This window comes from Schistocerca piceifrons, chromosome 1, assembly GCF_021461385.2.
Source record: "Schistocerca piceifrons isolate TAMUIC-IGC-003096 chromosome 1, iqSchPice1.1, whole genome shotgun sequence".
NCBI lineage: Eukaryota > Metazoa > Arthropoda > Insecta > Orthoptera > Acrididae > Schistocerca > Schistocerca piceifrons.
In genome coordinates this window covers 1,207,952,713-1,207,970,063 of record NC_060138.1, presented here as the reverse complement: position 1 = coordinate 1,207,970,063, position 17,351 = coordinate 1,207,952,713, and the positions used below count along the sequence as shown (strand labels likewise).

Below are 17,351 nucleotides of genomic sequence, written 5' to 3'. Positions count from 1 at the left end.
CCACTGGCTCAGATCTTTTCAGTTCATTAGGTGTTGCAGAATACAGAGTTTCGCCCGCATCTCGTGGTCGTGCGGTAGCGTTCTCGCTTCCCACGCCCGGGTTCCCGGGTTCGATTCCAGGCGGGGTCAGGGATTTTCTCTGCCTCGTGATGGCTGGGTGTTGTGTGATGTCCATAGGTTAGTTAGGTTTAAGTAGTTCTAAGTTCTAGGGGACTGATGACCATAGATGTTAAGTCCCATAGTGCTCAGAGCCATTTGAGCCAATACAGAGTTTACATATATTACTTTGTACTGCACGAATTGCACCTATAAGGCGTTATTCACATAAGCGGATAGTAGTAGTTACAAGAGATCTGTTTTAAGGATAATTATTTTAGTTTTCTCTTGGTTTAGCTTATTTTAACACCACCACCACCCTCTAATTAATTCCGTTGCGCTATGAGGAAGTTGATGTCACCATGGGATAGTCTGTCCATTTACGGGTCAGGTTTCATATAAACAGGAATGTTCGAGGGCTTGAAAACTGGGGATCATAGTGTCTTATGAACAGACAGGTTAAATCTAAAGTAGTGGCAGGCTTTCAGAGTTCGGACAGGAAGTAATCGTTCTACTGATTCCAAAGTATTGTTTGTTGGCTTGGGAACATCACCAGGCTGGACGGACGGAAGAACAGGAAAAAAAAAAAAAAAAAAAACAAAGAAGAACTGCTCGATTCGTCACGTGTTTGTTTAGTCGCCTTGAACGCCACAAAAACGCTCGACAAACTGCAGAGCGAGGAGTTGCAAAACGATTCTATGTGCATCGTCGACGACCGGATGCGTCCCAAAACGAGTCCAGAACTAATAGAACTTCCTGTAACATGTAATGCTCAACTTGCGTCACGACCACGCTCCTACAGTGAGGGACGGGTTCATACAGATGGGCACGTACCGACTCTACGTACCAACTGCGAATAGAATAGGGGGTGCAGGGGTGATAGTGCTACGTTAAAAGCCACTCCCCTTCACCCCACCACGCAGCACACTGCGGCTCTCAAGAGTACAGGTGACTGTGCAGGGTACGTGATCTTTCCGCAAATTTAGACTACAATGGTACGAGGCGGGGAGATGTGACAATGAAGCTGCATTCTTTCCTCCATTATGCCTGCCAAGGCACTGTGCCGAGTCTGGGTGTTTGTGTCAACAGCGCCAGCAGACATCGGTCACAGGGGACGTGGGTTCAGGGTCCCGCGCTGCGTCACAGAGGACAGACAAGTCGAAAGCCCGGATACGTCACCTCGCAAGCGCCGCTCGGAAACGAGCATTGCACCAGCAGCCTGGCAGCAGTAAAATAACGCAAGGGGTCGGCAGTACCGTCCGTAAACAGCGCTGCTTCTGAGACAGTCTTCCCTAAAGTACCTCTTCTTCCAGTATGTCGACTTCAGAGGCTGACGGCAAAACTCCAAAATACACAAGGAAATACAATGAGGCGACGACATGGGATAGCGATGTGCATATGTACAAGTGACGTTAGTTTCGCGTACACAAGGTGTAAATGTGAGCAGCCAGTTGCAATAATCACTATGTGGACGGTGTGGCCTATTCTACACCTTATTTTAGATCCATGTGACGATGCTGGGCTCATTATATTTATATGTTTTGACGATGCCATTATGGCCTTATCACTTTAGGACATGGTGTAAAAAAGATCTGAGGATGGTCATTACGGACTGATACCGGTCATCGTCTAAAGAATTGATATTGAGATCAGAGACTGGAATAAAAAAAACATATTTAAGGTGTAAAAGGGACAGTGCATCGGCGGAGCCGTCATTCGTACTCAGGGGATTCACTGAAAAGGTGTCCGATGTGACTATGGGCAGACGACGGTCATTACGCGACTTAGCACGCGGAATGGTACAACTAGACGCATGGGACATTATATTTCGAAAATCGTCACGGAATTCAGTATTCCGTGATCCACAGCGGAAAGAGCGCGGTATGAAAACCGCAGTGGCCGTTGACCCCCACGTAACGACCACGAACAACAGCGTCTGCGTAGAGTTGAAAAACAATACTGCGTGAAATATGGGCAGAAATCAATGTGGTGCATACGGCGAACGTTTCCGTTAGGACAAGGCAGTAAAAGTGGGCGTTAATGGGCCATGGCAGCAGACGACCGACGCAAGTGACTTTGCTAACAGCAGGACACTGCATCAGCGCCTTTCCTGGGCTCCTGACCATATCAGTTGGACCCTGGACGACTGTAAAATCGTGCTCCGGTCAGGTTAGTCTTGATCTCAGTTAGTAAGAGCTGGTGGTAGGGTTCGAGTGTGGCGCAGACTCCACGACGGCGTAGTTCCAACTTGTCAACAAGGCACTGTGCAAGTTGGTGGTGACTTCATAACGGTGGGGTCTGTGTTTACAAGGAATGGACTCTATCCTCTGGTCCAACAGAACCCATCATTGATTGGAAATGGATATGTTCGGCTACATGGAGATCACATGCAGGCATTCATTGGCTTCATGTTCCCAGGCAACAGTGGAATTTTTATTGATGACAATGCATCATGGCAGCGCGCCGCAATTGTTCGTGACTGTAGAACATTCTCGACAATTCGAACGAATGATTTCGCCACCGTGATGGCCCGGCGTGAATCCCACCGCATATTTACGGGACATAATCGAGGGGTTGGTTCGTGCACAGAACCCTGCATCGGCAACATTTTCACAATCGTGGACAGCAATCGAGGCAGCGTGGCTCAGTATGACGAGTCCGCGCCACCTCGAGTTGCTGCAGTATGCATATACAGGGCTATTAAAAATGATTGAAGCGATTTCATAAATTCACTGTAGCTCCATTCATTGACATATAGTCACGACACACTACAGATACGTAGAAAAACTCATAAAGATTTGTTCGGCTGAAGCCGCACTTCAGGTTTCTGCCGCCAGAGCGCAGTGAGACAAAATGGCGACAGGAGCCGAGAAAGCGTATGTCGTGCTTGAAATGCACTCACATCAGTCAGTCATAACAGTGCAACGACGAAGTTCAACAAAGATCCACCAACTGCTAACTCCATTCGGCGATGGTATGCGCAGTTTAAAGCTTCTGGATGCCTCTGTAAGGGGAAATCAACGGGTCGGCCTGCAGTGAGCGAAGAAACGGTTGAACGCGTGCGGGCAAGTTTCACGCGTAGCCCGCGGAAGTCGACGAATAAAGCAAGCAGGGAGCTAAACGTACCACAGCCGACGGTTTGGAAAATCTTACGGAAAAGGCTAAAGCAGAAACCTTACCGTTTACAATTGCTACAAGCCCTGACACCCGATGACAAAGTCAAACGCTTTGAATTTTCGGCGCGGTTGCAACAGCTCATGGAAGAGGATGCGTTCAGTGCGAAACTTGTTTTCAGTGATGAAGCAACATTTTTTCTTAATGGTGAAGTGAACAGACACAATGTGCGAATCTGGGCGGTAGAAAATCCTCACGCATTCGTGTGGCAAATTCGCAATTCACCAAAAGTTAACGTGTTTTGTGCAATCTCACGGTTTAAAGTTGACGGCTCCTTTTTCTTCTGGGAAAAAAACGTTACAGGACACGTGTATCTGGACATGCTGAAAAACTGGCTCATGCCACAACTGGAGACCGACAGCGTCGACTTCATCTTTCAAGAGGATGGTGCTCCACCGTACTTCCATCGTGATGTTCGGCATTTCTTAAACAGGAGATTGGAAAACCGATGGATCGGTCGTGGTGGAGATCATGATCAGCAATTCATGTCATGGCCTCCACGCTCTCCCGACTTAACGCCATGCGATTTCTTTCTGTGGGGTTATGTGAAAGATTCAGTGTTTAAACCTCCTCCACCAAGAAACGTGCCAGAACTATGAGCTCGCATCAACGATGCTTTCGAACCCATTGATGGGGACATGCTGCGCCGAGTGTGGGAGGAACTTGATTATCGGCTTGATGTCTGCCGAATCACTAAAGGGGCACATATCGAACATTTGTGAATGCCTAAAAAAACTTTTTGAGTTTTTGTATGTGTGTGCAAAGCATTGTGAAAATATCTCAAATATTAAAGTTATTGTAGAGCTGTGAAATCGCTTCAATCATTTGTAATAACCCTGTATATCCACACTTATATATTACCAAGGTTGATGTATCAACAGATCGCAAAAAAGAGAGCTTGCAAGGCATTGCATTACTGCACTAAAGCTTCACCAAAGTCTGATATTGCACAGCGATCTTGTAACAGGATATGGGCAAGGGTAAATACATCAATCGGTTATGCTAAGAAATTAATCACTGATGTAGAAGGGGTTGGCCACACGTTAATTCTCTAGGCTATCTTTAAGCTATTGAAAATGGTTGTCCCTGAATAATAGACACCTTTCTGGATAAAAGTAGGTGACTTTATAAAGATTGGTTCTCCTTCGAATTCCGTGAACTGAGCTGTTCGCTTGAAAGAAATATGTGTTTTATTAAGAAACAAATATACTCAGAAGTAACAAGTAGCACATGAAATTGCTTGAACAAACTTCTGCACGACTTTCTTGAGCTCGCACCACAAATAATTCGTAATGCACCCGTTCGAATCCAGAAGCGTTTGGTGTAGTCTGACGTGTATTTATCCCAAAATCTGATACTGTGCGACAATATCGAAAGAGAGTAAGAAAATCATTACAGCTTTTTTAGGTCACGTATGTCTGAATACATTCGCATTCCAAACAAAAAATCGTTCATTCATGGTAACCGTTCTGTTGCTGCTCTTCCTTACTGAACAGACGATGTTTTAATTTCAAGAAGTGGTCAACTTTCTGTATTGCATGTCCTCACATTTTACGTATATGTTACATGGCAAGCACCTGCAGGGTCTCAACTGCAAGTAGAGAATTTTGTCCAAGTTACCTGAATTGGTCCCAAACAAATTGTTAACGGACACGATAATCTCATTAACGTATCTTTCTAAAGTAACATTAGATTTGCCATGTAATACAATGTTTCTATCATCTACAAGCAAAACAAACTTCTCATTTTGGTAGTGTTGGTGCTGGAGGGTCATTAATATTTACTTTTGCAATCATCAGGCTTCACACTGTACCAGCGGGAACTTCTCCTGAGCCAACCTCTTCATATCAGAGTAGTACGTACAGTAATACAACCGAGAAAAAGTAGTGGGCCTAAGATGGGACCTTGTGGGATACCACATAAAATTACGAGTAGTTCCCATTCAGACGCTTCATGTCAGATGGTTCCTTTGTTGACGTAGGGAGATGTATGTTCGACGGACCTAGATTTGGTCGCATCCTCTGTTGAGTAGCACACGCATATGTAGTAGTGTGTTCTTGTAAAACTGCCTTTTGTCATCGGACAGTGGATATAAAGGCTCACGAGTTGTCACATGTGTTGCTGCATATTCAAATGTGAGAATTCCCCAGGGACCAAACTGCTGAGTTCATCGGTCCCTAGACATACACACTAATTAAAGTATCTTAAGCTAACTTATGCTAAGGACAACACGCACACCCATGCCCGAGGGAGGACTCAGACCCCCGGCGGGAGGGCCCGCGCAATTCGTGACAAGACGCCTCTAACCATGCGGCCACTCCGCGCGGCTTGCTGCATATAATGTCCCTCTGTGTATCCAGCAAGGTCAACTTGGGTATCGATGGTATTATTTGTGCGGATAGCTCAGCGTAGCGGCACTCTTAGGTCGCACGAACTGGATCTTGTCGGAGCGTGTTCTGAAGGGCACTTGGTGACACGTGCGTTCTTCCTCCGGAGGGAGGACTCCTCACCCCCCTCCCATCGCAATGTCTAGTAGAGATTTGAGGGCAACAGGACAGCACGTATTAAATAAATGTATTTAGTGGTTAGTTTACAGTTGATATGTTCCCTATTTTATCAAACAATGGGACGAATGTTATGATCCTTAAGATATTGTGAAATGGCCGACATGCTACCAAAATACTCAGGGAGAATGTTTTCATTGGGGTGGGTGACTATCCTAGATGTTTTTAAGTGTTAAGCAAGCCACAAGACCCTAAGGTTCTTTTGTCTTAATTCTGTAGTTCAGTTCAGTTAATACTGTATTTTGATATCACATATTAACACTGAAGAAGTTGACAGTTTTATATTCTTCCTGAATTGAGGTGGCACAGGGTGGAATTGACATTTTCATGTCAACTACGTGGTGGAGTACGTTAGGGTCTCAAGTGTCACATCCAACAGCCATTGACCGTGGTGGGCCGTGTTTCGCTAGTAATCAGCAAAACACAATTTGTCGTCATCATACAGATCCCTGAAAAGAACCATAACTCTTTAAACGGCACTATAGCCTATTGGTTAAGTTATTTAGCTAGTAGCTATGCTGAAGGTTACGTGTTCGAGTTCCTCAGTAGTCCAGTCAAAATTTAAAGGAAAAAATTCGTGCAGGCACAAATTTTTGTACAGTGGTATAGGGGAGGGCCATCAACAACATGATACACTACTGGCCATTAAAGATGCTACACCACGAAGACGACGTGCTACAGACGCGAAATTTAACCGACAGGAAGAAGATGCAGTGATAGGCAAATGATTAGCTTTTCAGAGCATTCACACAAGGTTGGCGCCGGTGGCGACACCTACAACGTGCTGACATGAGGAATGTTGCCAACCGATTTCTCATACACAAACAGCAGTTGACAGGCGTTGCCTGCGGAAACGTTGTTGTGATGCCTCGTGTAAGGAGGAGAAATGCATACCATCACATTTCCGATTTTGATAAAGGTCGCATTGTAGCCTATCACGATTGCGGTTTATCATATCGCGACATTGCTGCTCGCGTTGGTCGAGATCCAATGACTGTTAGAAGAATATGGAATCGGTGGGGTCAGGAGGGTAACACGGAACGCCGTGCTGGATCCCAACGGCGTCGTATCACTAGCAGTCGAGATGACACGCATCTTATGCTTATGGATGTAACGGATCGTGCAGCCACGTCTCAAACCCTGAGTCAACAGGTGGGGATGTTTGCAAGACAACAACCATCTGCACGAACAGTTCGACAACGTTTGCAGCAGCATGAACTATCAGCTCATAACCATGGTTGCAGTTGCCCTTGACGCTGCCATCACAGACAGGGGCGCCTGCCTCAACGACGAACCTGGGTGCACGTATGGCAAAACGTCATTTTTCGGATGAATCCAAGTTCTGTTTACAGCATCACGATGGTCGCATTCGTGTTTGGCGACATCGCGGTGAACGCACATTGGAAGCGTGTATTCGTCATCGCTATACTGGCGTATCACCCGGCGTGATGGTGTGGGGTGCCAGTCACCTCTTGTTCGCATTGACGGCACTTTGAACAGTGGACGTTACATTTCAGATGTGTTACGACCCGTGGCTCTACCCTTTATTCGATCCCTGCGAAACCCTACATTTCAGCAGGATAATGCACGACCGCATGTTGCAGGTTCTGTACGGGTCTTTCTGGATACAGAAAATGTTCGACTGCTGCCCTGGCCAGCACATTCTCCAGATCTCTCACCAATTGAAAACGTATGGTCAATGATGGTCGAGCAACTGGCTCGTCACAATACGCCAGTCACTACTCTTGATGAACTCTGGTATCGTGTCGAAGCTGCATAGGCAGCTGTACCTGTACACGCCATCCAAGCTCTGTTTGACTCAATGCCCAGGCATATCAAGGCCGTTATTACGGCCAGAGGTGGTTGTTCTGGGTACTGATTTCTCAGGATCTATGCACCCAAATTGCGTGAAAATGTAATCACATGTCAGTTCTAGTATAATATATTTCTCCACCGAATATCGGTTTATCATCTGCATTTCTTCTTCGTGTAGCAATTTTAATGGTCAGTAGTGTAAAAATGTTCACAGGAGGGGTGTGATCGTGATGGTGGGGGTGCGTTTGAAGGTCACTTTTTAGGCTGTTTTTTAAACTACGTCAAACTTCCTACAGGAAAGATCCGACTCATTGTTTCACTATGGCTAGTGTTTTAAGCATCGGAAATTTGCAGATTATTAGCAACGGTATTTTAATGGTATTAAATTACCCTTTACTGTTAAATGAAATGTATTAATAATACATATGAAATACGTGTAATTCGACTCAGTATAGCAGAACCATGTTAAGGGATAAATAATGTTCTGGAGGTGGTGTAACAGGGTGGAGGGTTGAGGAGTAAGGGTAGGGCAGAAGAGCGGCGGGATGGTAGGTTGCCGGGTTGTCATCCTTCATAGGTCTGCAAACTGATGATTGAGAAAATGATTCCCCACTCTATCTACTCCACTACGTGAGAAGAGGCAACGGCAGCGTTTTTCACAAAGTTACACCGACCCTCCGCAGTGCGCGTTATGAATCACTGGAGACGCAGTGTGCGCGCACGCTCGGAACTGTTTATTTTCCATAAAATCGGTTAACACTACGTGGAAAACAGTTGTAGCTATATCAAGCTACTAATAACACTAATGCAAGAAACGCATATGGGAAGACTACGTAAAACTCTGCATACTGTACTACAACGCACAGGGGAAACTGATTCTTAGTCATCCTGTGCCGCTGCTATGCCTTAGCGTTTTTTCCGGGAAAGAAGACTTCCTGGACAACGAGGGCTGCCCGGTTTTTAGTTTACAGACAGATTGTACCTCCCCAGCATTTCCTGGTTTCTTCTCTTGACAGAGCTCGTGTTTACACGAGATAATTGAGTTATTTTCAGTTGAGTACATATTTGCAGTTGCTAAGTCCCTTTTTATGCAAAACACGTTCCTATAAACAACGGCTCAGAAGTGTTTAATCTGCAAGTGTGACGTATGTAGTTCAAAATGGTTCAAATGGCTCTGAGCACTATGGGACTTAAACTGCTGAGGTCATCAGTCCCCTAGAACTTAGAACTATTTAAACCTAACTAACCTAAAGTCATCACACACATCCATGCCCGAGGCAGGATTCGAACCTGCGACCGTAGCGGTCCCGCGGTTCCAGACTGAAGCGCCTAGAACCGCTCGGCCACTCCGGCCGGCGACGTATGTAGTGTTGGCAGGAAAGAGACAGGACTATTAAATATGGCACCTAGCTGCTATCTATCGTATTGTAAAGCAGTATAATTGTGTTGTACTCGCTTGGTGGTGAATTAAGGAATGACCAGAAAGTTAGTGCACTTTTCTCACCATTAATTGTGTCACTGTTAGACTGCACAAATTTTATCTATTCAGGAATTGGTTGAAATGGCTCTGAGCACTATGGGACCTAACTGCTGAGGTCATCAGTCCCCTAGAACTTAGAACTACTTAAACCTAACTAACCTAAGGACATCACACACATCCATGCCCGAGGCAGGATTCGAACCTGCGACCGTAGCGGTCGCGCGGTTCCAGACTGTAGAGCCTAGAAACGCTCGGCCACCCCGGCCGGCCTATTCAGGAATTGCTGGCACCTTTAGAGTGGGCTGCACTAATTGGAGGCACTCACCACACATACACAGTATGTCTTACAAGGTGGTGTGGGTATGTCTGTTGGAGTGTTCAAGTCTAGAACAATGATCTGCTGTATGCATTGCTTGACTGAAATTCCTTAATACCTAGGTGACCTACTTGTGTTGCAGAGGGAGATAATTTAAGTCTCTGGGATTCTTCAGATGTAGGATAAGCTGACGCTGGGGTGATGGATTTGATACCCCTCACGCTATGAAAAGTATCCCGGCCAGTGGTACAAGAGGCAATGAAATCGACATTGTCGAAAAAATATTGACAGCATGTTACACGTAGGACAGGCTCTTCAGTGTGGTAGACATCTGAGAGGCCGAGCTGCCGTGCTTTTTCACGTAAGAGCTCACTTAACAACTGCAAATACATATTCGTTTAATAAACTGACAATAACTGCGCTGTATAAACAGGAGCTAAGTCAGGTTATTTTGTCTGTTCACTCAGAAGTGGACAGGCAATGCTGGGAAGGTTTAGTCTGTAAACTAAATCTGAGCTTCGGTAATGTTGGGGGAAGTTGTCTTTCCCAGAAGAGCGCTGTGGCTGCTGTACAGAAATTTTCCTGTACCGTGTAGAAGAGTGTGCAAAGTTTTATGTAGAGTCCGTTCGTTTCCATTTCTTGTGTTAGTATATCAGCTACTATTTCGTGTAGTGTTAACGGACTTTGCGAAAAATAAACACTAGCGGGTAGCGATTCATAAGCGCGCTGCCGAGGGCTGGCACAGCTTTGTGAAACACCATGTAATTGCTTCAGATAATGGTATAGAGAGAGCAAGCAATCAGCTGATAACTCTTCAGTTTCCAGACCTATGAAAGAGGTAGGCGCGTGACGACAACCCGGCGACCTACGTTCCTTTAAGCTTCTATCCCCCACTCCCCACCCTTGATCCTTTTACAACAGAACATAATTTATTTTTTAATACGGCCATCCGGCACTTAAAATTTGTTCTTAATCCACTTCGTTTAACAAGAAAAATTAATTTTATACCATTAAAACTATAATAGTTTCGATTTCTCCATCGCCTGCGATGCGGAAATTATACATCGTAGTGAAAAAAATGAATCCGCCCTTTTCTGTAGGAAATTTGATGTAGTTTAATTTTGTACTGGGAAACATTTTCGCTAGCATCCGCGGTTTTCGAGATTTTAAAAAACCTAAAAAGGTGTGACCTTCAAACACATTCCCATCCCCACGCTCATATCCCACCGGTGGGGACTTTTAGAGTGTTTCCATGGACCCCTTCCCGACCATTCAAAAAAAGTTCGCGACTACACGAATTTTTTCTCCTATTCAACCCTTTTTGGTCTTCGGTGACCGGGCTACATAGACTGTACACATTTTAATAATATTTATCGAAAAATTAATCATTATTTTTATTCAATTAACTGGTTTAAATTTATATATTTTTTAATTCTAATCCTTTGCCGCCTCATTTTAATCACAGCACTGTACTAACTTTTACATTCGCTCCCACTTTTCTTCTTTTCATTCTTTCTTCATCTATAACATTTATCCAAGTGGCTTTAATTATTTTTATATATTTAGTTCGATTTAATTTCTTCCTCTTCACCATTTTGTATTTTCATCCATGTTATTGCAATTGTTATTTTTTTCGGATTTAATTTCATGTATAATGCCTTCTTTCGTCTAATTCTTCTCTGCGTCATGATAACTAAAATATTTCAAAATCACCGCGGGCAATAAGATATTTTTTTGTCAAAGCAGGTTCAAATGGTTCAAATGGCTCTGAGCACTATGGGACTTAACTTCTGATGCCATCAGTCCCCTAGACCTTAGAACTACTTAAACCTAACTAACCTAAGGAGATCACACACATCCATGCCCGAGGCAGTACTCGAACCTGCGACCGTAGCAGTCGCGCGGTTCAGCGCCTAGAACCGCTCGGCCACAGCGTCCGGCTATCAAAGCAGGCATGACGGACTTTCGGACGATGTTTCACCACGCCAGCGAGAACAAACAATTTATTTGTCGTTGCCTATCATTTATCTACAGATTTATATTATTTTTATTCAATTAACTGGTTTAAATTTATATATTTTTTATTTTAATCCTTCGCCACGTCATTTGAATCACAGTACTAACTTTTTCATTCGCGCCCACTTTTCTTCTTTTCATTCTTTTTTCATCTGCACTATTTATCCAGATGGCTTCAATTATTTTTATTTACTTACTTCGATTTAATTTCTTCCTTTTTACCATTTTGTATTTTCATCCATGTTATTGCAATTGTTATTTTGTTTGGATTTAATTTCATTTATAATGCCTTCTTTCCTTTAAATCTTCTCTGCGTCATGGTAGCTAAAATATTTACAATGCGTGTGAAATCTTACGGGACTTAACTCCTAAGGTCATCAGTCCCGAAGGTTACACACTACTTAACCGCCGACCCTGGTGGCCGAGCGTTTCTAGGCGGTTCAGTCTGGAACCGCGCGACCGCTACGGTCGCAGGTTCGATTCCTGCCTCGGGCATGGATGTGTGTGATGTCCTTAGGTTAGTTAGGTTTAAGTAGTTCTAAGTTCTAGGGGACTGATGACCTGAGATGTTAAGTCCCATAGTGCTCAGCCATTTGAATTTTTGAACTACTTAACCTAAATTATCCTAAGGACAAACACACACACACCCATGCCCGAGGGAGGACTCGAACCTCTGCGGGAACCAGCCGTACAGTGATAACTAAAATATTTAAAAATCACCGTGGGCAATAAGATTTCTTTTGTCAAAGACGGCATGGCGGAATTTCGGTCGATGTTTGACCACGCCAGCGAGAACAAACGATTTATTTGTCGTTGCCCATCACGAAGTGAAATTAGTAATTTGTGCACTTTTAGTTTAGTTAACGGCGTCGAGTCCTGGTCTACGGATGACAACGGCACTCACACTGTACGTCGGCTTCGGCTGTTCCTCTCCTGCCAGAGCTGACCTCGTGGTCCCGTGATGAGTCACGGGCTCCACTTGGTATTTGCAGTGCGTGACGCACATCTGCGTATCAGCAGGCCGGATGCAGGACTCTCGGCTCCCTCGCTACAATCAGGAACACACAGCCCAGGGAAACTGGCGGTTTCCACTTGGGACAGCAAGGAATTCCAACCGAACACCACCTCTCTCACCGCAGGACAAGAGTTTTTTATACGACGCAGCCGCTGACTTTGCGTTACACACATTGTTCGTCCATTAGGAGATGTCGACCAGTAGAAACGAAAAATGTAAATGATTAAAGTGGGGTACAGCTGCCTCAGACTTTTCCAGTAGTTTTACAGCGGCCGTTCATTAGGCACTCTACGTCAAGCTGTAGTGGCAGAAAACCACCACTAATGAAGGGGCCCACTGCAAAGCCACGAGTCGTGTGATAGGCCTAAGTCCAGCGATGTCGCCCGTATCTTGCAGTGTACATCACTATATGCTGACCAGAAAAAGGAATAAAACTCAGACAGGAAAAACAAAAAGTTTAAGGAATGACTGTGCATTTTTATTTTGTCTGGGACGGCAAGGGGCGTGGAAGACCGGTTGTACGAAATGGATAACGTCTTAACAAAAGGTAATAGGACGACCATTAAGAACATTAGAACATAGGTAACGCAATGTAGTCATGAGGCGGAGCCGAGGATGTTAACTTAGGGAATGAGACACTAAAGTTAGTAGATGAAGTATGCTATTTGGGCAGCAAAATAACTGACGATGGCCAAAGAGCAGATTGCCAGTAGGAAGACTTAAAGTACTAGCATGTCTTTTCTTACAATATTTATCTGGAATGTACTCTCATATGTAAGTGAAACAAGGACGATAAACCTTTCAGCAAGAATAAAATAAAAGTTTTTCAAATGTTATTCTACACGAGAATGCTGAAGATGAGATGTAGATGACTGATTTTGAGGTTGGGAATGTACTGGAAGGGAAAGAGCTTTTTGATTTTAAAAAAAAATCATCAAAAACGCTAGACTGCTTGTAGGGATAGGTTGTATCACAAATCCTGCTGCTGTGTGGGGCATAAAATTGTACAGGGAGAGCGAATACAGTAAGCAGAGCCGAATGGATATAGGCTGCAATAGTCACACAGATATGAAGGGATTTGTACAGGTTAAGCTGGCGAGGAGAGCTGAATGAAACATTTTTCCGAAAAAAAACTGCATAATAAAATTAACTCGCTGTTTAATTATTACGAGTTTCTGCCACACAATTTGCGTAAGTCTTAGCATACGATGAGCACAGTCTACAGAAGATGCGTGCTGTCATTTCGGACTTTGGCTACAAGAAGTAATAATTAAAAAACTATACCCAGTACTTGTTTTGCAGTTCGGGCCCACTGGTGTGCCTGCTAGTCATAATGCTAAACGTTCCTTCCAGTTGTAAGTGCCACGGTAATGTTCACGTTCTTAATTTTACAATGCCAGTATGAAAACTTGTTCGTATTGCAGCTTACTAGCGTTCAGCCTCTAAATGTAACTTACGCATTCATCGAGCTCTCAAGCGATTAGAAGTGTTTTCTTCGTTTAGTTGTGGATCCATTTTGATGGAATGACAAAGAATAGAACGAACTAAGCTGGGCCGAAGTAAAACTAGACATAGTACGGTCGTTATCTTCAGTTGGACTACTTAACTTATCTCATTCCAAGTTAAAAATAAGAAACTTCCGTTCAGAGGGCTTGGTGTGTCATTGAATATTCCCTGTTGTTTACTATCGTGTTACGTATGTGAAGACACCACTCATTGATTAGACCTGTTCCGCGTGGCCGACGACTGCCTGCAAGGCATAACGAGGAGCCATCCATGATCGTGGGGAATGTGACAGCGTGTCGCCAATCCTTCCAGTCGTCACTGCCAGTGGGTGAATCCTGATGGCGGCGCTGCTTCTGAGTTCAAGCAGCTCCTGATCTGACCTTACGAGGCTGTTTAGACTCCTTCCCAGACCTCCCTACCACTCAGGACAAAACTGAGGAGTTACTAGGAATAGAAGCCGGGTCCTTCCGCATGGGAGGCAGGGACGTTAAACATTCGGCTACGGAGATGGTCAGTATGCTTACGTTTCCCAGAGATTACTTCGGTACCAAAGAGAATCAAGAGTATGTGGCCCCTGTTACGCGCGGCCGTCGCTGAAAGATTCACAGCTGGGTATATTCCAAGGAAGGAATCGTGTAAGTCTACGGCACGCATGTAGCTGGAGCTCTACATCCACGGGTGTACAGGTTTACCTGTCAAATCAACCTGACGTCTGCTGTGGATGCACGATTTAGGCAGCCAGTTCATCGGTTCACCATAAACTCCACCATGACTGTTCAACGACAATCTAGTTTTGACACGCCGTAACTGTTTTAACACAGGAAGAAAGTGTTATGTGATGTATAGAATGCATGAAGAAAAGAGAAGTGTATTCAATTGTCAATTTGTTATACTAAAGAAGGGCAGTTTAGGGCTTACGGTGCCGTCGGCGAGGAGATCATTAGGGACGGAGCAGAAACTCGATTTAGGGAATCTAACGTGCTGTAAGCTATTTAGAGACGCGTAAATCTGAATGGCAGGACAGGGACTTTGGCCATTTAATGCGTTACAGTAAATTATTATATTTTACTTAATTTTAATATCTTTGTGTTTTTTTACAAAAAAATGGTTCAAATGGCTCTGAGCACTATGGGACGTCTGTGGTCATCAGTACCCCAGAACTCAGAACAACTTAAACCTAACTAACCTAAGGACATCACACCCGTCCATGCCCGAGGCAGGATTCGAACCTGCGACCGTAGCAGCAGCGCGGTTCCTGACTGAAGCGCCTAGAACTGCTTGGCCACACGGGCCGGCTGTTTTCTTCTTTTTTTACATGTGAATACGAGTTTCCAACATTACCTTGTTTGTCCAAGAAACTCAACAGCTTGATCTGAAACTACTTCCTTATTTCAAAGTATGGTTCGCTTTCTTTCAGTTTCTTTCGACAGTACTTATTTTGGGAACTACTGTCAGTCGGTCGACAGTGAGTTCTATTTCTTTCAAGGATTCCATTAGTTTTGAATTTCCCATTTCTTCTCCACTATCATGTTAATCTCTAGTGTAAGGTTCAGTACACTTCGTCCCACCGCCTTGTGTTTGTCTATCTTTCTAGTCATTACGACTTACCAGAACAACTGACGTCCGCAGCTCGTGGTCTTGCGGTCGTGTTCTCGCTTCCCGAGCACGGGGTCCCGGGATCAATTCCCAGCGGGCTCAGGGATTTTCACCCAGATGACTAGGTGTTTGTGTTGTCCGCATCATTTCATCATCATTCGTGCAAGTGGCGAGACTGGACTGAGCAAATGTTGGGAATTTGTACGGGCGCTGATAAACGAGCAGTTGAGCGCCCCACAAACCAAACATCATCATCGACCGACTGACATCTTGGAAAAGCAGCAGCTGACCTGCACATTTATCACTTGTGAAGGTATATCGCGTAACTTGGGGTATTTGCCCCGGTCGCCTGCACAAGTAAACACACTCTTTCATTCACACGTTATTATTTGACAGCACAAGCCTTGTGAAGGTACATCGCGTAACTTGGGGTATTTGCCCCGGTCGCCTGCACAGGTAAACACACTCTTTCATCCACACGTTCTCATTTGACTGCACAAGCGCTTTCGCACAGGCAAACCTCGAAGGCATAACAGACAAGCCTTTCCCCTGTATTCACTGCAGCTTGGGTGATTAAGTTGGTTAGCGACCTCTCAACATACGGAAGGGAAGGATGTCAGGCGAAACCAACTTGCAGGTGAAAAGAAGAAGTTTATGTATACACCTGGATCTCCATCAGGTGTATATGCCCACAAAAGCATTGCCCCAGAAATGAGTTACAAGGGCTCTAATGCTCTAGATCGACCAAGGTCTTCGGGAGGCCGGCCTTGTTCATCCCAAAAGAAATCCATAATATTCCCATTTGGGACTTCCTGTGCCTCACTCACAGCTCTTTGCTGAAAACAACGAAGTTCTTCAAAAGCGATACGTAGATTCATACACACTCACACACACACACACACTCATACACACATAAACATTCTTAAGAGTTTGAATACTGAATGGGTGAATGAACATCACTGTCTGAGAAATTAAAAGTACTTTCAATCCCCCAATTTCGATCCAGATTTTCGGGAGATTTCCTATGGATTAAGGCAAAAGCCATAGTTGGTAATCCCAACTGGGAATCTCTTTGCCCTACTACAAGCTAGCCTGGTACTTCTTCGAAAAAAAACCAAGGCTCTGTAATGGGCTGGATCTCCTTCTCCTACCGCTTGGAGAATGAAAAGTACAAAATGTTCTACCATGAACACACCCAACCTGGAAGCTGACATCTCGCGGCCAGATATGAGAGCGCTTGGAAGTGAACTGTATGAGGTTTTCGCGAGCAGAGATTTAGCGAAGCACGGTAAGCAATTGAAATGACGTAGCTGGTACTCACCGAAGCCGGCGAGGAACTGGTCGATGGTGAGGTATCCGTTCCCGTGGACGTCGAGCGAGTCGAAGACTGCCTCCAGCTGCTCCGGCGTCAGAGGCATCTCCCCGCGCATGCGCTGTGGACACACAAACAGAAGAGCGGCGGTCAAGGTCACGCGGCAGCAGTCTCCAGTTACCTGCCTCTGCGCGCTGAAATTACACCGCCTTGTTAATCGCTGATTACGCGAGCAAGGACGCCGTCCAGGGATATTTCCAGCACCTGTGGTTCTGCCAGGAGGGGAGGGGAGAGCGAAAGGCTGAGTAGGGCAACAACAGGCGAGCTCGCGATGATGCAGCGGGCCAAGAAAGCGGAAATTCAAGAACGTTCACTGCAGATGGTGAATGACTTTTACATTACACCAATCATTTCCATACATTCCGCACACTGTTGTCTCCGGAATGAAGAAAGAAGTCAGA

At 44.9% G+C, this 17,351-nt stretch overlaps 1 protein-coding gene across 3 annotated transcripts in view; it reads right to left on the bottom strand.

The window, feature by feature from the left end:
• LOC124802581 (EF-hand calcium-binding domain-containing protein 4B-like) overlaps positions 1-17,351 on the bottom strand; it is a 774,205-nt gene that overhangs the window by 83,670 nt on the left and 673,184 nt on the right. For all 3 annotated transcript variants that reach the window (XM_047263472.1, XM_047263455.1, XM_047263464.1), the window contains one exon: positions 16,900-17,011. In XM_047263472.1, the coding sequence (XP_047119428.1) occupies positions 16,900-17,011 (112 nt within the window). The remainder of the gene's footprint in view (positions 1-16,899; positions 17,012-17,351) is intronic.